Raw genomic sequence first — 21,252 nt, 5'->3', positions numbered from 1 at the left:
CAGATTTAAAGTTTTGGTCAGAAGCATCCAATGAGCCAAGTGTAGGTGACATGACTCGGCAGTCAGAGACTGGAGTGAGGGACATGGGCGGCTGCCACTCAGCAAGATTACAGCACAAGGGAATTCCTCCACACAGGAGGGGGGATTGGATGCTGGAAGCCAAGAAAACTCCAGAACAAATCCTGTTAAAAATTATTTCAACTCCAAACAGACAAAGCAAACTTGACAAGGGAGAACAAAGCTGGAGGCATCATGCTCCTTGATTTCAAACTACATTACAAAGCTACAGTAATTAAAAAACAGTATGGTATTGGCATAAAAACACATTGATCAATGGAACAGAACAGGGAGCCCAGAAATAAACCCACATATATATGGTCAATTAATTTATGACAAAGGAGCCAAGAATATACAATGGGGAAAGAACAGTCTCTTCAATAAATGGTCCTGGGAAAACTGGATAGCCACATGTAAAAGAATGAAAATGGACCACTATGTTATAACATACACAAAAACAAACTCAAAATGGATCAAAGACTTGAACATAATAAGACTTGAAACCACAGAACTCCTAGAAGAAAACAAAGGCAGTAAGCTCCTTGATACAGGTCTTGGTGATTTTCTGAATCTGACACCAAAAGCAAAAATAAACAAGTAGGACTACACCAAACTGAAAAGCTTCAGCACAGCAAAGGAAACCATCAACAAAATGAATGGACGAAAATATTTGCAAAGCATCTATCTGATAAGGGGTTAATAGCCAAACTACATAAAGAGCTCATACAACTTAATAGCAAGAAACCCTCAACCTTACATAAAATGGGCAGAAGATCTAATAGACATTTTCCCAAAGAAGACATGAAGACATACGTGGCCAACAGGTACATGAAAAGATGTTCAACATCATTAATCGTCAAGGAAATGCAAACCACAACTACAATGAGGTATCACGTCACACTTGTCAGAATAGCAATTATTGATAAGACAAGAAACAACTGTTGGCAAGAATGTGGAGAAGAGAAAACCCTTGTGAAGTGTTGGTGGGAATGTAAATTGGTGCAGCCACTATGGAAAACAGTATGGAGGTTCCTCAAAAAATTAAAAATAGAACCATCATATGATCCAGCAATTCCACTCCCAGGTATTTATCTGAAGAAAATGAAAACACTAACTCAAAAAGATATCTGCCCCTCCATGTTCACTGCAGCGTTATTGACAACAGGCAAGATACAGAAACAACCTAAGTGTCCATCAATGGATGAATGGATAAAGAAACTGTGGTATATGTAGACAATGGAATATGATTCAACAATAACAAAGAATGAAATCTTACCATTTGCGACAACATGGATGGATCTCAAGGGCATTGTGCTAAGTGAAGTAAGCCAGAGAAAGACAAACACCATATGCTCTCTTTTATACGTGGAGTCTAAACAAAACAACAAATCCAAACAAAAACCCCACTAAGTTCATAGGTCAGGGCTTGGGTGGGGGCAGGAGAAATGGATAAAGAGGTATGAAAAAAATTTGTTTTAATTAAAAAAGTTTTAAAATGATTTCAATTAGGGTAAAACCAAAACCCTATATTAGCAAATTCATTCGATCAATTTTAAATTCACACAAAAACAGCCCCCTGCATATGTCACTGGCTAATAAAGTTGTAAATGAAAAGTTGGTTTCACATTAGAAAATATATTAATGCAAGGTAGCATGTTGATAAGTTAAAAGAGAAAATTATATGATCACATGAATAAATGCATCACAGGTCTGAAAGGTCTGTAATATATTTTTTAAAAAGTTACATCAAAAATAAAAATTCTTTAGAGAAGAGCAACTCATCAAGTTATTAGTTTAATGTCCACCCATTAACAATTTTCAATCTCTCTGCTTTAACTCTAGTTTCAAGCTACTTTCTGATCTATAATCTGTTCTCCAGTGCCAACTTATCAGGAATGTTGTATGAACATGAATGAGTCACTTAGACTGTCAGACCAGGCTCTTGTGAAGTGTGAGAGTGTGAGTGAGTGTTGAGTGAGTGAGTGTGCATGAGAGTGTGAGAGAGAGAGAGAGAGTGAGTGTGTGTGTGTGTGTGTGTGTGTGTGTGTGTGTGTGTGTGTGTGTGTGTGTGTGTGTGTGTTAAGAGTTTAATCATCATTTGGTAAATTTAGAACATTAAGATCCCAATGGGAAAAGCCTAGATCCAAGGTACACCCAGAAGGAATTACTGATAAGAGCCAGCCTGAGCAGGCAGCCCGAGAAAAGCTCACGGTGCCCTTGTAAGTTGGCCTAAAAGCTGAATGAGCAGAGAGATACGCTCCAGAACGGATTTCAAAGGCCAATTATTCTAAGGAAGGCATTTTATTCTTTCAACTGATAAATCACAACTCAGTGACCCAGTGAGCAGTAAACAATGGAAAAGAGTTGCTGCTTCCACAGACTGTATAAACTGAGGATTAATGCAATTATCAATATCATGCTGACCATCTCCTAGGAAACAGCTAAAAATAGCACTCTGAAGAGAAAGCTGCACTCTCTCAGCGGTGCCAAGAGACTAACTTGATCCCAGTACAAAGACTAGGATTTATTCTGCTGCTGGAACACCCCTTTTTTCCAAAGGATGGCACACATCCTGTGTAACGTTATTGGAATCCAAGGACAGATTTTACAGTGCGTTAGGTCTGACTTAGCACGCCGAGTGCCAGGAGCATTCACACATAAATGAACTGGCAGTGCTGGGATTCTGCTGCATTCTCAGGTGCAAATCTTTCAGGTTCTGGTCTAACTCGGTTAGGAGTCCTCTTGCACGCCTCCACAATGCCTTTTTAACACATTCTAGAGAGGCCTCACTGGGAAACATCTGTTCCAGAATTATATTTTCATAAGAATGGGAGCCAAAGAAATGTTACAGGCCTCTTTACTCAGTATTTCTCCCAGTCACTGAAAACTCGGGGGTGGGGGGTGGGGAATAGCGACATTACTCTGCACTGTAAATCGTCACAGGAATTGTCAAGGAAAACCCTAAGCAGACAATGCCGTTGATGAATGGAGTTTATTTCAATAATTACTACGACCACAAACTTCTCAGCTTGGTAGTCAAAGCGGTATATAACCTATATCAGGATAGCACTCCACTACTTAAAATCTGTGATCACATACATTAGCTCATTTGCTTTTCAAGACAATTCTGAGAAGTAGGAGGGAGGTATTGACCTATTTTACAGGTAACAGAAATCAAGATTCAGAAATCTCTTATTCTTCACAACAAACTTCTATTCCAACCCACTCAACCTTATCTCCCAGGACTACACAAGTCCTCTCTTCCAGACAGTCCGATCTTCCCATCTTTTATTCTTCATTCCATTCTTTTGCTTATCCACCCACCTTGGAATGCCTTTGTTTCCCCCTACATTTTCCTTCCAATTGCCCAAAGCACATTTTCCTGTTTTCAAAGTCTGGCACAAACCTTATCTCCTCCCCAGGACTACCTTTCACTTCCTTCCCCACATGATCTTCCTCTGAACACAGACTGAACGTAATGCCTCTAATTTGGCAATTCAATTCCACCTCACAGAGTATTTTTTAAAATTATAAGAGAATAAAAAAGCACTGCAGAAAGTCTGGAACGTTACCTAACGCTTAAATGGTTTTCTGGGTTGAAGAACACTGCACATCCCTGGGCAAGAGGGCCCCGTCAAGGTCCTCTTCTGACTGCACCCTTCCTCCCATGGGGCCCTTTTAGACTGTGCTCCAGATTTCCTGCCTAAGTCTACTTAGCTCACTTCCAGGATCTGCATAAACCTTTGCCTGGATCTGTCCCACTAAGGGCGGGCTTTGCTACAGGTGTACGTTATATTTCAGGTGCAATACTTTCTAGTCTGCTTTCCTTGGACCTGGAGTCAGCTTTCTCCAAGGAGTCCTGGATTCTTTCAGTGGGGAATGGTATTTAGAAACCAAGGTCTAGGTGCCAGTATGTTCACTGTTACTAAGGAGTCACTGGTTTTAGGCCCTCTCAGCGAAGATATCCGTGGAAATACATCTTAAAAAAAAAAAAACAAAGCAAAGCAAAACAAAAACCACAGAAGTCAGAAAATAACATACAAGTCAAATCTTGTATATACGTATTCATGAAAGTGAAAACCACGCCAACTCCCACAGTAAAAACTGGTTCCCAGTCATGGCAATATATTTTCTCCTTTGCTCTATTCTATAATAAACAAAAAGGTTTCAAAATTACTACATGAATATCACTACCTATAACCTACAATGTAAAGTTCAAGATTTTACTGCAGTTCTTTCTGACTTTACAATATAACCTACTAAGGGTGTACAGCCAGAGTACTATGTCCGAAGTTATTGGAATTATCTTCTCTATGTAATCAATTGGATACAGTTATGTTAATATGGAATCAATCTGATAACAGATCCATTAATTTTTTTCTGTCTGTAATCCATTTTAAGGCTTAATTTTCCTTATCCTCTCTAATTTAAATATCTGAACATGTAGAATATTTACACAGTTCAAAACTCAATACTAGGTGGGACTTCTGATGTGGCTAAATGAGGAGGCTGCCAAATCCTCTAACCTAAAAGCCACTATGAAGCTGGACAAAAAGATCAAAAACAACTATTTCAGAGTCCTGGAAACTGACTAAAGGTTTATAAAAAAGTGAGTTATCGTTATTCATGAAAAACTACTGAGCATGAGGAGATAACCATGGAAATCTGTGGCGTACTTGCTAGAGACCGCTTCTTCTCACCATTCAATGCTGTAATTCTAACCCAGCAAGGCAGGCTGTGAATAACCAGCGGGTTCACGGCTGGACGAGGCTGACTTGATTCTAAGAGGGTGAAATAACCCATGCCCAGGGGTGCTGCAATCTGAGTGGCAAGCAAATGGGGAAGGTCAGGGGTTCTACTAATCTGTGGCTGAGGCCCTGGTTGGGCAAGTAATGGACCCATGGACTAGACAGAACTATGTAACAGGGAGATATAAAAAGAGACAGTCATCGAGGCACTTGCTAAGCTCTTCAAATTTCCTGGGCTGACTGGAGTTCTTGTGCACACTTGGAAAGGATGGAGAAGACTGAAATTATTCAACACATCCTGTTCTATCAGGAGGCTGTGTGCAGGGGAGACACAAGAGGGTTCAGTTGGGGCAGACTTGAAAACTATCTGAACTTGGAATATACTTTTACACCCACACACAGATCCACTGACAGGAGGTAGGAGCCTTATCGATTTGAAGTATTCGAACATAAATCTCTGACCAGTTACTGGATGACCACTAAGTTGTGCAGAAACAGAAGCAACCCCAAGAAAGCCAGACTTAAAAATAAAAACAAGAACAAAAACAAAACCCAACTGAGCAGAGCCATCAGTGGCCACATATCCCAGAGGAAATGAATTGCACAGCTTAAGTACAGGCAAATAACAACAACAACAACAACAACAACAACAACAACAACAACAACAACATTTTTTTAGAGCAGAGAAAGATTTATTACAAGGCCAAGCAAGGAGAATGGCCGGCTCAAGCTCAAAAAACTCGAACTCCAATACAGGTAAATTACTAAACAAAGGAGCAGACAGGCAAAACAGCAACAGAAACTATCTGGGGGGTGAGCATGGGGTGGAGGTCAGAGCTGCTACAATATTACTTAATATGCTCAGTTTCAACAAAAAATTATAAGACATGCAAAGAGACAGGAATAGTTCACCCATAATCAGAAAAAAAAAGTGGTCAATAGAAACACCTGAGTAAACACAGATATGAGATCTAACAGACTCAAAAGTGACTAAATTTGTTGAAAGAACTAAAAGCAATGTCTTTAAAGGCTTAAATGAGAGCATGAAGACGATGATTAAAAAACAGAGAACCACAAAAAAGGGACACATATTATCTAAAAGGAAAAACAAAATTTAAAAAGTTGAAAAGTTCACTAACTGAAATGAAAAATTCATAGACAGGCTCAACAGCATATTCAAATTGGCATGAAAAATAAGTAAACTTGAAGTTCGAGCAACAGACAACCAATGTGAAGAACAAAGAGCAGAAAAAAGATGGGAAAAAAATGAACAGACCCTTTACAATATATGGGATGAGTGTCCCAGAAGAAGAGAAAGAGAAAAAATATTTGAAAAAATAATCACAGAAAATCTTAAAATTGTGATAAAAAATGTTAACTGACAGATCCAAGAAACTCAGTGAACCCAAACACATAGATCCAAATCTAGAGACACCAGAGTCAAACTGTTCAAAGACAAAGAGAAAATCTGAAAGCAACAAGATAAAGACAACTTATCAGGAAACAAGATTATACTGTATAGCACAGGGAAATATATATACAAGATCTTGTGGTAGCTCACAGTGAAAAAGAATGTGACAACGAATGTATGTAAATTGCGCTCTACACTGGAATTTGACACAACATTGTAAAATGACTATAACTCAATAAAAAAAGTTAAAAAAAACTTACCATGTATAATGGAACAACAGAACTATTAATATCTAGTTTCTTACCAAAAACAATGAAGGTCAGGGGCTGTGTAATGACATATTCAAAATGGTGAAAGAAAAACAGACCGTCAACCAAGAAGTAGATATTTAGCAAAACCATACTGCAAAATGAAGGCAAAATAAAGACATTCAGAGATGAAGACGGAGAATTTACTGCTACCAAACTTGCCTTACAAGATACACTAAAGGAAGTCCTTTGGACTGAAAGATGACACCAGATGGTAAATCTATACGAAGAAATGAACAGCATTAGAAATGGTAAATACATCAAAGGCTCTATAAATATATTATTTTCTCCCTTCTTTTAATTTCAAAGATTATATAAAATAACAATTATAACACTACATGATTGGGTTTACAAAATATTTTGATATAATGTTTATGACAATGGTAGCACAAAGGAATGGGGAGGAAATGGAGCTATACTGAAGCAAAGTTTCTATCTTCCCCTAGAATTACATCAAATTAAACTAAAATAGACTGTAATAAGATGTATAATGTAATCCATACAGCAGCCACAAAAAAATTTAGCTAAGAAACAGTTGAAAAATTAGAAATGTTAAAATGGTACACTAAAAAAATTATCTAACACAAAAGAAGGCAATAAAAGAAACAGGAATAAAAAAGACATGGAACATATGGAAGACAATATGGCTGATGTAATAAATTCAACCACGTCAATAAGCACATTAAATGTGAATGGACTAAACACCCCAATCAAATGGCAGAGACTGTCAGACTGGATTTAAGATTCAACCATATGCTGTCTATAAGACACACTTTAGATTCAAAGACACAAACAGGTTGAAAGGAAAAGGATGGAAAATACGTATCATGCAAATAACCACCATACGAGAGGAGAGTGGCTGTCTTAGTCAGTTTGGGCTGTTACCACAAAAGTACCACAGATTGGGTAGCTTATAACCAACATTTATTTCTAACAGTTCTGAAAGTCCAAGATCAAGGCACTGGCAGATTCAGTGTCTAGTGAGGGCCTGCTTCCTGGATCATAAGAGTCTTCTTGCTTTAACGTCACATGACAGAACGGCCAAGGGAAGTTTTTTTGGTCTCTTATTAGGGCACTAACCCCATTTATGAGTGTTCCACCCTCATGACCTAATTATTCCCAAAGGCTCCATCTCTTGATACTATCACATTGGGAGTTAGTTTTTAAGATACAAATTCTGGGGGGGATGAAAACATTTAGTCTATACCGATGCCTATAGAAGTATCAGAAAAAAGTTTTTAACACAAGAAATATTACTAGAGACAAAAAAGGAATGATTTCATGATAATAAAGGAATCAATAAATCAAGAAAACATAATAGCAATAAATGTAAATGTACCTAACAGCAGAGTTATAAAATACATACAGAAAAAGAATTCAAAGGAGAAAAATAATCCACCATTCAATTGTTAAAAATTTCAGTATCTCACTATCAGAAACTGATAGAAATAAATATGGAGAAATATACACAAAACAAAGTATAGCCTAACACATTGCTGTAAAATATACATCCATATAATTACTAAGATTAAGAAAGAGAACAAACTGCCAGAACCTCAGAAGTTTCTCATGTGCCCCTTCCAAATCTGTAACACCCTCTCTCGCACCCCAACCCCATATCCCCAAGCACTCAATCTACTGTCCATGAATTAACTTGAAGGATAATTTATAGATAACTGACTGAGGTTAGTACGCTTCCAAAAAATTGTAATATCCATTTATGCTTACCACGTTGGGGAAAAAATGTGTCCAGAACTGACTCTCAAGAGATCTTCAAGGTTCCAGACCCCTAAGCATTTCGCAGTCTACACTCAGTGTTGATTTCTGACTTAGTTATAACTAACACTTTCTGATTGCTTTTATGTGCTAGTCATTTAATCCTCACAATAACTTTGTGAGATAGGTACTATTATTATCCCATTTCGCACCAAGCTGGGACAGAGTTGTCTAACCTTTCATGCTCTTAATCGCAAGACTATATTGTCTTCCACAGGTATGGAAATAAAGAATTGTTTGCAGGAAGAAGTAAGTGAGCAAGACACAGGAACTCCTGTAAAAAGGTAGTAAGCACAGAGCTCATATGCTTCGGTCTTAAAGAAAACGTCATTTTTTAAATTCTCTTGCTACCAAGAATTTAAGGCACTTGAAAAGAGGATGACACTCCTCCAGAACATGTCACTGAGTCCCAGAGATCTGATCCATAGTCATTTTGAGACCTACGTTAAAAATAACCTCTGCCTCACTGAATCAGGGACTTGCATCACAGTTCTTGGGTTTTTATTCTACAGTTAATCCAAGGCCATTTTCCACTGAGTTAGCAAAATGGGTTCCCTGCAGGTGTATGAATTCAATTTGCAAGTGTTTAAAACCTACTCTTTGCCCTCACAAATACAGGGATGCTCAAGGTCTTTTATTCTATTTTCCAGGAAATTAATTTCTTGGATTATAGAGTAAAATGCAGAAGTTCCCCCATCACATGGAGGAAATGTACTCTTAAAGATGAAACTGAAATATTATACCGCAGAAAACCATCTCAACAGCATGCTTCTATACTTTTAAACTAAACAGTTCTCCAGTTATTTAAAAATTTGATTACCATTCAAATCTTTGGTGATCCAACCTTGTCTAAATGAGGTTCTTTGTTTTGATAAATAATGCCACTATAAATATATATCTGATAATCTGAAAAACAGGAAGAAGATGAGCATTTGGGAAAGGATATAAATTTGGTCTTAGTTGATACTAAAATTTCACTAGATCATTGATGCAAAGATGGACTGTTACAAATGGTGCTGGGATAAATTGCAGTCATTTGGAAGAAGAAAAAATTAGATTGCTATGTCACACCATACACAAAAACACACTCCAAGAGGATTGCAGACCTAAATGTAAAAAGTGAAACCATGTAAGTACTAGAAGAAAACAGGTGAATACCTCTTTGACCTCAATGTGGAGAATGGCTTTCTAACTATGACTCAAAATTCTAGAGAACTCCAACTGAAACAACTTTAAATACTGCTGTAACTTGGTAAGTGTCAGAAGGTGCTCCTTCATTCCCTTACTAATCATAAAAAACCACTCACCACCAAAGACCCTGACCCTCTCAGTGCAACAGCTGGCCAGGGACATTCCCTATACTTTAGGTCAGTGAACACAACATAAACACACTTGACTTGGAGCTTACAACTGTATGACCCTTCTTTCATTGTTAAATGATACAAACTTGCATTAAGTAAATTAAAAAAAAATCTTAATTAAATAATTCTATAGTAAGCATGTGTTTAACAGACAACAGGAGAAAACCAAGAGGTTCACATCACCAAGTTAATCTCCATATTGTAAATCTATCAGTAGCTCTCTGCTTCCCCCTGCAGCTTTGTAAAGTAATTGCAACAATATAAAACAGCACAAACTTTTAAGTCAAGCACAGCAGGCAGAACTCAATCACATCTGAGTAAAAAGGAGGATTTTGAAAAACTGCATTACTTGCTAAAGGGCTGAAAAATGGAAGCACATCCAACAAAACTTTCTGCTTCAGTCCTACCTAGGTGTGCTAAGAAAACTACACACCGAAAGGGTTAGAGACACCAGTCATACAAATGATTCTGAAGGGAATTACCATTAAAAAGGGAACCAAAGCTTCAGTTTTGTTTTCTTTCAAATCAGACATCATTTGCTTTATACATACAGACATATTCACTCTTTCCACGAGTCACTTTTTTCAGAAGTTGGCTTGGAGCTGGGAGGGTGGAGCTCTAGATTTAAGCTGTAGCCAGAACCTGACTCTCACTAAATCTTATCATTCTGAGGAAAGATAACTGATCATGGAAATACTTTGTTTCTTAACTCAGAAAATTCCATTTTCCAAAACTCAATTTAATAGAAATAAATTTCCTTATTTTGGTACTGTTTAAATTCTGCCCCAAAAGTCATTTTTTTCTTTTTCTGACCTTGAGCACAGATCACAGTAAAAGAAAACATCCCGTTAGTAAGCTCATCTTTTGATGCTGGATGCAGTCAGTACACTGGTTAGCCAATACTTCTTGTTTCGGGAGCTTAGTCACCTGTGTCAGTCTAGCTGTCTGCTTCCCAAATTGCGGCCACAGTTCTACCCACACCAAAATGACCTGGGAGATAAGCAACAAGGATTTACTGCAGAGCATAGGGAATTATAGTCAATATCTTGCAATAACCTATAATGGAATATAATCAGGAAAAAAAAATAGCTGAATCACTATGCTGTACCTGAAACTAACACAGTATTTTAGAATCAACTACACTTCAATGAAAAAAAAAAAAATGACCTGGAGATACTTGTTAACAAAGCAGATTTCTGGCTGCCACTTCTCAAGTCTGTGGTATCAGACACTTCCCAGGGATTTGTACGGTAAGTTTCCTGTGATTCTTAGCCACAATAAAGTTTGAGAACCACTGATCTACACAAAGAGATCTTCCTTAATAAACACAGGAAACACTGAATGCTACTTTAACCATATCATCAGCAAATAACTCCCAAATGTTTTAGAGTAAACAACCCTTACCTCCCTGGTTTAAACTCAGCATCAGAAATCTAAGGCCCTTCCAGCTGTTAAATTCTAGGATTTTATTTAATTCCTTGTCAGAAGCATTCATTTTAAATCCAATACTGTTAAAACTCTTTTAAGAAATTAGTAAATATGGGAACCTTAGTTCAAAAGGATGCCCATTAGAAAGGAAATAAAAGGTAAACAACAAATCAGAAAGGGTTTTCTCATGAAGTTAATTATAAGAATATGCAGGCCACTACAGAAAAGTTACTGAAAACTTTCTAGAAGCAACAAGAGAATTGTTCCCTGCAAACATGCCCACTGTTACACTGATATGATTATGAAAATAATGCAGTGAGGTAGCAGAAACATGGAAATCAAAAGGATCAAGAAATGTGGGATTTAAGAAAAATGAGAGAACTAGGGAAGACTTGATAAGAGAACTTCGGTTCTAAACCAGTACTTCAATGGTGGCTCTTGGCTGGAGGTTAAACAGTGTTAAAGGAAAGATCAATCCTTTTCAGTTTCAGAACCCAAGGAAAATGTTTTAAAATCCCATTAACTATGTGCTCTGAGTCCAAGTTCACCAAGCAACAGACTTCTATATCCCTTGCTTAAATGGATCTATGTATGTATCTATTTGTAAATGAATGCTGTGTGCAAACAACTGGCACCAGGGAGCAAACCCATCAAAATAACAAAATTTCCATTTGGCCTTACAAATCTTTTTCATATGCAGGCAAGAATTAAATCACCACATCCCCGAAGTACTCAAAGCCCCTCCATCTTCTCTGTATTCATAAAGGGCATCACCATCTACCCAGTACGTGAAGCCAAGGAATCAAGCTAATTTCTCACACCAGCCCTCCCAATTGAATCCACCAGTATGCCAACTCCACCTCCAGAATATATCTGAAATCATTCATTTCTCTTCACTTGATCCACAGTTCAAGCTACTATCCTCTTTGCCCAGGATACCGGATTAGGCCCTAACTGGTCTCAATGCTCTGCACCACCCCTGCCCCACACCCTTCATTCTCTGCCCCACAACCAGAAAACTCAACAAAATGTAAATATTTTATTCCATCTCTACTCTGGCTTAAAATTACCCATCTGTTTCCTACTGCACTTGGAAGAAACTTCAAATTCCTTCCCATGGCTCACAAAGTGGTCCATCATCAGACCCTCCTATTACATCGCCCTACTCTCTTCCATAATCACTGTGCTCCAGCTACTGGCCCCTCCACTCCCTGTAGGCCAAGAATACACCAAGCTTGTAGCTACCTTAGGGCCTTTAGACTAACTGCTCCCCTTGTAAGGAACACTTCCCTCTCAGATCCTCACACATTTGACTCCTTTTTCCCCCCAAGTCTTTGCAGAAATGCCACCTCCCCAGACAAGTCCTTCCCGACCAATCAGTTTAAAATGGTCCTCCTGATCCTTCCGACTCCCACCCCTTCATCACTTCATCTTATCATTTTACCCCATACCTCCCAATTAGAATATACCTATGAGAGATGAGAAATCCCGTCTTCTTCACCACTGTATTCCTAAGTGCCTCAAACAATGCCTGGCATGTGGAAGAAACCCAAACATTTCCTGAATAAATGAATGAGACAAGATTTCTGTAACTTGTAAGACCAATTACTGGCCCTCAGGGAAGAGATAACCTTATTCAGTTACTGAAGGAAGACTGTGCACAAGGCCCTATGACAGTGGTCCTCAAACTTCAGCGTGTGCACAAGAACCGAGAGAACTTATGCGTGTGGCCTCAGAGCTCCACTTTGGCAAGCAGCCCACAGTGCAGTATATTCTGTATGTCCCCAAACTATAAGCATCTAAGAGGATACTGTGAGCAACTATACACCAACAAAAACTACAAGCATCTTTGTATCACAACATTATTACAGCAATAATCCTCATCTGCTACCAGGTGTGCCACCTCAGCCAAGCTTTAAGAATCACTTATTTCCTCTGCAGATCTAGTACACGTCAAATTTTAGATAAAACCCCATTCCTCTGGGTAGTCAAGTCTACATTTAAGTTTTCACAAATAGTTAAGACTGCTGCTGAAACACACACACACATATACACAGTGCTTTCCTTAAGAGATGTCTCAACCAAATCATAACTGCCTTCCTCTTCCATCATCCTTGATTTACGAGTTCTGCTGAGAGCTGGCACCCACTTGTGGCCGGATTATCTTCTAAGCCACGGGGCAAGTCAAGTCAGGTTGAATAACAGAATTTAGCTATTGATACTAGGTACATTTAGCAATACAGACCCTACGACAGCAAATCTTTCCTGAATCCTCAAAGGTCAGCTTTATGTGCTTTTTTTAGCAAAAAGTCCAGCCTGGTTGTAAAGAATTCATTTTTATTTATTTATATTCTCAAACTGTAATAACTTCTTTTGTTGTTAATTATAAATGTATCACATGCTTACTATAAAAAAGGCAAATGTTACAAAATTGTATTAAATATAAGTAAAAATTGCCCAATAATCACACTCCACAAAGCTACTCACTTTTTATAATTTGGTGTCTCTCCTTCTAAACTTTCATGTATAAACGTGTTTTCATATAGGTTTTTAACTTAAAAGGAATTGTCACTTTTATAATATGCTGTAAAGGGACAACATCTCTGTGTCTCCTCTACTCTCAATACTTACTCTGAACACTTCTGTGACCAGATGTATGGAAGTTTCCCCCACACCAAGCAATTCCAGCTCCACAGGGGACACTAGCTGGTGAACTACCATTTAACTCAATTCTGATACAATCTACCTGGAGACAGTGTCAGATCCCACAGGTTGAGGCTCAGTCCCACACGTCTGGCCCCATCCCCACTTCAGATGCCAACTGCAAGTCCAGGGTCTCGCCTCTTTTTTTTTTGGTTTATATATTTTTTCTTTTTTATTCAAGTACAGTTGATGTACAGTATTATATAAGTTGATGTACAATATTATGTAAGTTATATAGAAGGTGTCCAACACAGTGATTCACAATTTTTAAAGGTTATAGTCCATTTATAGTTACTATAAAATATTGGCTATATTCTGTGTTGTACAATATACCTCCGTAGCTTATTTATTTTATACATAATAGTGTGTACTTCTTAATCCCCTACCCCTATCTTGCCCCTCCCTCCTTCCTTATCCCCAATGACAACCACTAGTTCTCTGTATCTGTGAGTCTGTCTCTTTATTCTTATACTCACTGGTGTGTTATATTTTTTAGATACCACATATAAGTGATATCATACAGTATTTGTCTTTCTCTGACTTATTTCACTTAGCATAATGTCCTCCAAGTCCATCTACACTACTGCTGTCACCTCTGCTCTTGACCCATGGGCTATATACTGGTGGTTCCCATAACCACCTCCTTGGGTTCAATTAATTTGCTAGAGCGGGTCACAGAATTCAGGAAAAGAGCTTATTTATTAGATTACCACTTTATTATAAAGGATATAACTCAGGAACAGTCTGATCGAAGAGACGCATAAGGCAAGGTATGTGGGAAGGGGCACTGAGCTTCCATGCCCTCTGGATGTGTCACCTTAGAACACACATATGTTCACCAACTCTGAAACTCTCTGAGCCCCATCCTTCTGGGTTTTTAATGGAAACTTCATTATGTAAACACAATTGATTAATCATTGGTCATCAGTGATTAACTCAACCTCCAGCCCCTCTCCCCTCACCAGAGGTGGGGATAGAGTGGGGTGGGGCTGAGAGCTTCAAATTCTGACAACTAGACTTCATCCTTAGGGGCTTTCCAAAAGTCACTTCATTAACAGTAACTCAGATGCGTTTCAAAGGGGCTTGTTATGAATAACAAAATATACCTTTACCTTTTCTCACTTAGGAAATTACAAAGGTTTTAGGAACTCTAGGTCAGGAGCTGGACAAACACCAAATATATATTTATTGTAAATCATTTATCACACTTGCTTAATTCATTTAACTATGTGCCTATTTCCATGTCAATACTAAGATTTATCTTTTTTTAATGACTATATTGCACACTACCACAAAGATACGCCAAAAATGTTTAAAGTATTCCCCTTTGTTCACCATTAGTTCTAGTTTTCCAAAGTTATGAATGATTCTGCAACATATCTCTATGATATATGTCTACATGTATCTTTAGTAACTTCCTTAAAGTAAATGACTAGAAGAGAATCAGAAGTTTAAAGTTGTACCATCCAATATGGTAGTCACTAGCCATGTGTGACTAAAATTAAAATATTGAAAAATTCAGCTTATCAGCTGTATTAGCCACATTTCAACTGCTCAACAGCCAGATGATTTAAAAATGTGGTAGCCAATGGCTACCATATTGGACAGTGTAAAAACAGAACATTTCCATCACTACAGAAGGTTCTATTGATAGCCCTGATCTAAAGAAATGCTCATACAAAAACTCTGATATCTATATCCCATAGAAATGAGGCAGCAATTCAAACTCCCAATATTAGTACATGAGTTCCTACATCATTTTCTTGTCAATATCAGATCAGTGCTTTGTGCTGCAAAATAAGACAGAATGTTTTAATTTGCATATAAAAATTATTAGTGAGGCTGAAAGTCTTTGCATTTTGTGGCCATTTGTATTTATTTTTGTTGAATTAATTACCTGAATTCTGTCTATTTTAAAACAATCAAGCTTAAAGATACTCTGTTCCTGATGACCTATAAAACCAAACCCTATGTGAAGAGACATATTTCCTAGTAATTTCACAAAAATATGTATCAAAACGGCATAAAAATAGCTAATACTACAATTGGTGTGAATGACACAAGTGTATACAGTTGTTAAAACTCTCTGAACTGAACACATTAGAACTTAAAACAGTTTCATCATATAGAAGTGACACCCTAATTTTTAAAAGGAAGCAAAAGTTTTAAAAGTATTATGCTACTTATAATATTTAATTAATAAGCATCAAAATAATTAATTCAAATATTTATAGAACTTAGAATTTCCTCGCTAGGAGACCAAAAGAAAAAAACAGTTCTTCTATAATGAGAATGGGGAGCAGAGTACGTAACACTTTGAAGCAAACCACTCAATTGTCAAACCGATGGCAATGGAAAAAATTCACTGTATCAGGGCAAAACATATTAAGGTATCAGAACAGTATTGCTAACATTATAACACAGATGCTTAATCAATGTTTCTAAAAAGCCTGCACCAGTGATACGAAAAATGAACCAAACACTGACTTCCTGGAAAACCGTTTCCCTAATGTTATTGAATGGTACTTGATTTAATTTTCCGAGTCATTTCTGCTAAGGTAGTTATGAACTTGGCTCCTTTCTGCCCTTTATCCTTCTCTGCTGGTGGCACACACTAGCACAAAAGCTAACACATGCATGTTAAAACCAGCAGATCTGACAATGAAAATTGCTTAAGGAGGGACAAAGACAAGATGCTCCTCCTCACCTCCCACTTCCTCCCCATCCCCCACTCTTACACTGCACATTTACCATCTCAGTCCTTTCGGCGTGTGAGCTGTTCAAAGGCATAAGCTACAAACCTCATTCAAGTTCTCTGCAGACAAACTCAGTTACTACGGTGACTCTTCAGGCAACCTTGCTTATGAGATCAGGAGGAAGGATATATGGAGGTCACCAAGCCTCTGTCTCCCAAAGTGAAGGCTTGCTTAGTCACTTGCGCAAGGGCAAAGCAAAGGATCGTGTATATTTTATTCATGTATCTACTGTGTAGGAAGATAGCTGTTTTTGTTAAGTTCTACATTATACTTTGGAATCAGAGATCTGAGTTTGAGAATTAGTTCTGCCATTTATTAGATACGTGACTTTAGGCAAGTTACTACTCTAAGATCTGTTCTCTTATGGGGAATGCTAACAGCCTATGTCTTGTAGACGTGCTGCGAACATTAAATGAAAACACAAGTAACATTTTAAGCTCAGTGGCTGGCACGATATAGATGTTTAACAAATGATAGCCACTATCACACACAATTCTGTTTCTCAAGAATGATATGTAAGTGATCCAGGTCCCAGCCACTGCTCTCTGTAACCAAATCCCCACCAGGATATCCAGGCGGTCACTTTTTGTTAACAGAGAATCAACATAAAGCAGGCAGCATACCATAGTTCTAAAGTCTGACCAAAAAATGTTCACTACAGGAATTTCAGCAGACGACCATAGATAAGATTGTCAAAAAAAAAAAAAAAAAGGCAAAAGGTATATATACATGTTAGAAGCAATGACACAGGACAAACATAAGAACTCAAAATTCACATAAAAAAGGGAAATTTCTTTGCTAAGTAGAAACACTCAAGGCTACTGATTTATCTCATATTCATTTCTATTAAAGCAATAAGGTCAAAGATTGGCAAGTCACTCTTTACCACAGATGAAGCAGTCCATGAAACACTATCAGACACATTTATTCACTTGAAGAAGCAGTTTATGTAGCAGATAACATACAATAAAGAAAATATTTACCTTTTTCTCTTCATCGGGCATGTTTTTTTCCAGTTCTATTAGATATTCTTCATCTAGTTCAGAGGAATTCACATCATTTTCAGGTTTGTTTTCAACCTCATCCACTCGTGGTTCCTCCTTCTCAAATGAGGCACTGGGGTCATAAAAGCACTCCTCTTCTCCCTGGTCCTCCTGGGGATGGGTCTCAACATCCTGGAGCAGTTTGCTCTGAGAATGGTGATCTTCGGCATTAGAAACTGGAGGGCTAGCACCCTCCGCTTCCTGGGGATCTGTAACTTTCAAACCATTAAACAGATCCTCTGGAACCCCACAGTTTTTTGACTTCTCCTCCATGCTCAATCAGTGACGGAGGTGAAGCTGAAACTGGGAAAGAGAAAACATGTTTTAGGTAATGGGATCTAACCTATCAAACCTGAACAAACTTCTGAATCAAAGCTCAAATCACACCTCAGCTTCCTTTCACTGAATTCATTACATATATAATTATACATTATGTATATATAAAGGTTATCATAAGCCCATAAATAACGCCAAATGTAATTTTAAATGATACCCTTTTCAGAACTTCTTATAAGCAACAGAAGAGGCCGATTTTAATGTGACTCTTCAGTTTCCACTGCTCCCAGTTTGTCGGGGTAGCAAAAAAAATAGACCGAGACGAAAACAATGGCAAGAAAAATGAAGCAGTCCTAACCTTTATTCAGAATGAATAGCCAAGTGGTAAGTAAGAAACTATGGCGTGTCTTTCCAGCACCACCACACGAAGGTCAAGAATTTTTAATTTGCATATAAAAATTATTAGTGAGGCTGAAAGTCTTTGCATTTTGTGGCCATTTGTATTTATTTTTGTTGAATTAATTACCTGAATTCTGTCTATTTTAAAACAATCTATTTTAAAACAATATTGATAGGTATAACCCACATAAAATGCAATTTGTGCCAGAAGAGTAATCATCAATTACACCCAAATGCCTGTAATAGACGACACGTAGGTTACGGCGGAATGGGAGCCCTGACGCAGGTGGCCCTAATCAGGATTCCCGAGAGGGTCAAAATCAACCACTAAAAGCGTGGTTTTCAACCCTGGCTGCACAGCATTAACACCTGGGACGCTTTAGCAAGTACTGCTGCGCAGGTCTTATCCTCACTGATTTATTGGTCCGGCGTCCGGCCAGGACATCACTATTTTTAAAAAAGGCATCCCAGGTGATTTTCATGTGTAGCCAATTGAGAACCACTACTGTAGAAGCTGAGTCACACCGTCAGCAGCCCTGCCTCTCCGCTCGCAACAAAACACGCCAACGACCCTTGAGTCGCGACAATTTGCCCCAGCTCGTCCCAAGAAAACTTAAAAACACCAAGATTTTAATACGGAGACCTCTCCTCCACAGCAGTGTTTTTTGTTTCTCCCCGCTTCCAGGTCCAGTGGAAGAAGGCAGGAGTCTGAGGCCCCAGGGTTAAGGAGGGCCCACCCCAAGCTTCCCAACAGTTCTTCCTCTAGCTGCGACCCTCACCGGCAAAAGAACGGACCCACCGGGTTACTCACAGCTCCACAGCTCCTCTCGTCCTCACCTTCCTAGCGTCTGAGATTCTTCACTTCCGCTCAGTCAAGCGCTCTTCCGTCAGCGCCGACCAATAGCGTCACTGTTGGCAAAGCATCCTGGGAAATGTAGTGAAACCCTGACGGAAAGAGGGCGTCGCTGTCGCTGTGTGACGTCATTGTACGGACTCAAATATGAGCGACGGTTGCCATCTTGGGTTACGGCAACACTGCGTTACTCAGCACAGGAGAAAAGGAAAAGAGAAAGGCTGTCTCTACTGTGTTCCTTTTTTACTCCTCCAGTCTGACCTCTCTCAAGATAGATGTGCTGTATGTAGAGGAATCCTGAAGCCTAAACCTTGTCGTTCAAAAACAGTTTTTCCTCTAAAGATTCTCAAAGTATTTTTCAACGGGTCCATCGCTAGATCAATACAGTGTTGATAACCATACTAAGTTGTTATCTGCTTTTTCCATACTCCTCTCATGAATGTACAGTCAATTTTTCCAGAGGTTATGTGTCCTGTGGTAGCGTAAGGAATTGAACGCAGAAGGAGCTATGAGAATCCATCTGTCTTCTATTAAGCCAGAGATTTGCAAAAATGTAAAACAATGCCACTCTTCTCACTGTATTGTTTTGGAAAATACAGTTATTATCTATAAAAGGATTATTTGTATTAGTATATAATGAGTGAATTGTTATCTTAAGTGAATTAATAAATTAATATTACAATGTTTTCAGTTCTAATACAGTAAATATTGATAGGTATAACCCACATAAAAGCTTTTTGTGGTTCTCATAATATTTCAGAGTAAGTGGGCCTGGAACCAAAAGCAAGGCGCTGGCCTATAGATTCATTCAAGAAGTGTTTATTGAATGTTTATTAGACCCCACGCATTGAGCACTAGGAATACAGAATTGAGATACCCCTTAAGGTAGCCAGAGAGGTAACCAGCAACAACAGCAGAGTATTAATTCATTTTCTATAATTCAAAGAACCTATTGCAGAGATAGCTGGGAAAGGCTTTTTCAGGAAGGATATCAAATTTGCTTTTTGAATTTATGTCTAAATGAGGTTATGCATACAGTTACATTTTTGTGTAAGTGAAAAGCTTTAATATACTAAAAGTAAACATTAAAAATATATCAGAATTTTTGAAACCTTTTAATATTTCTTAATTTAAAAAAATACAGCAGGAACTTCAGAAAGATTAGGCCTCTTCTGACTTTTAAGAAATCCTGTTAAATTCTGGTTTGATAGAAAGGCTGTAAATTTTAGAGCAAACTAAGTAAGTAAATAAATAAATACATAAAATAAACAAGTTACTGTTGCAGAAATGTGTGTTACAGCTCAGTTGTGACAGCAACCTGGATCCAGGCAAGAGAACAAGCAGCACTCGGAGAGTTGGAAAACTCAGGTTCACTATGCCAGCTGGCCCAGATGAGTTAACACTCCAAGCTCTGAACCCCATCTGTAGGTTCACACAGGCTTTTATAGGCTGCCAGTTTACACTCTGCAACATCATATGCAAAAAAGGTTTAACAGAAGTTGACCAGTTAGGAACAAGCTTTGTAGAAATGGACCAATCAGGAGGGAGAGAAATAACCAATCAGGAGTGAGGGAAATGGACCAATTAGGACTGAAAGAAATAACCAATCATGGAGTGAGCTCCATGCAAATGAAGTACTACAAATGGACCAATCAGAAGATACAGAAATGGACCAATCAGGAGTGAGCTCAGGGAACCAATAGAATTTTAGGGGTAAGTTCCATTTTCCTAGAAGTAAGCCCTTTCAGAGGCAAAAAGTGAGATAGAGCCTCTTGGCCAGGGAACCAGAGGGTGCTGGTAGGAAAGTAGTGGCCCTGCTTGGGTATCCCACCAGTCTTAGGGGCCTTCCCACCTCATTACAACATCAGCTTTTTAACTTTATCAGCTGTCCAACTTTGGGTGATAATTCTAATAGCTAAACTTTATTGATCATATGCTTGTTATATGTGACATGTGGTGGAAAATGCTGTAGGTGGATTATCTGAATTCTAAATCTGGCTCTGCCACTTGACTAGCTATGTGACTTCGGGGCCAATTATTTAATGCTCCTAAGCTTTAATATATAAATTTATCTCATACGTAAATATTAGGATGGGTAACAGTGGTACCTCCCTGTTAAGTTTGTTGGGAGAT

At 38.3% G+C, this 21,252-nt stretch overlaps 1 protein-coding gene across 6 annotated transcripts in view; it reads right to left on the bottom strand.

Annotated features, from left to right (window-relative positions):
• Positions 1 to 19,178, bottom strand: part of TTC1 (tetratricopeptide repeat domain 1) — a 50,470-nt gene extending 31,292 nt beyond the window's left edge. For 3 of the 6 annotated variants that reach the window (XR_010380410.1, XR_010380411.1, XM_010992811.3), the window contains exons 1-2: positions 19,078 to 19,178; positions 17,532 to 17,894 (exon numbers count right to left, since the gene is read on the bottom strand). Coding sequence is in view for 4 of the 6 variants with exons in the window: in XM_010992811.3 (XP_010991113.3) it covers positions 17,532 to 17,864 (333 nt within the window). In the remaining 2 variants the exon portion in view is untranslated. Of the gene's footprint in view, positions 1 to 17,531; positions 17,895 to 19,045 lie in introns of all 6 variants that reach the window. The other 3 variants (XM_064484517.1, XM_010992812.3, XM_064484516.1) reach the window with 3 other exon arrangements.
• Between the last annotated feature and the right edge of the window lie 2,074 nt (positions 19,179 to 21,252).

Source organism: Camelus dromedarius, chromosome 3 (genome assembly GCF_036321535.1).
Source record: "Camelus dromedarius isolate mCamDro1 chromosome 3, mCamDro1.pat, whole genome shotgun sequence".
NCBI lineage: Eukaryota > Metazoa > Chordata > Mammalia > Artiodactyla > Camelidae > Camelus > Camelus dromedarius.
This window is presented reverse-complemented; position numbering and strand designations above follow the sequence as displayed.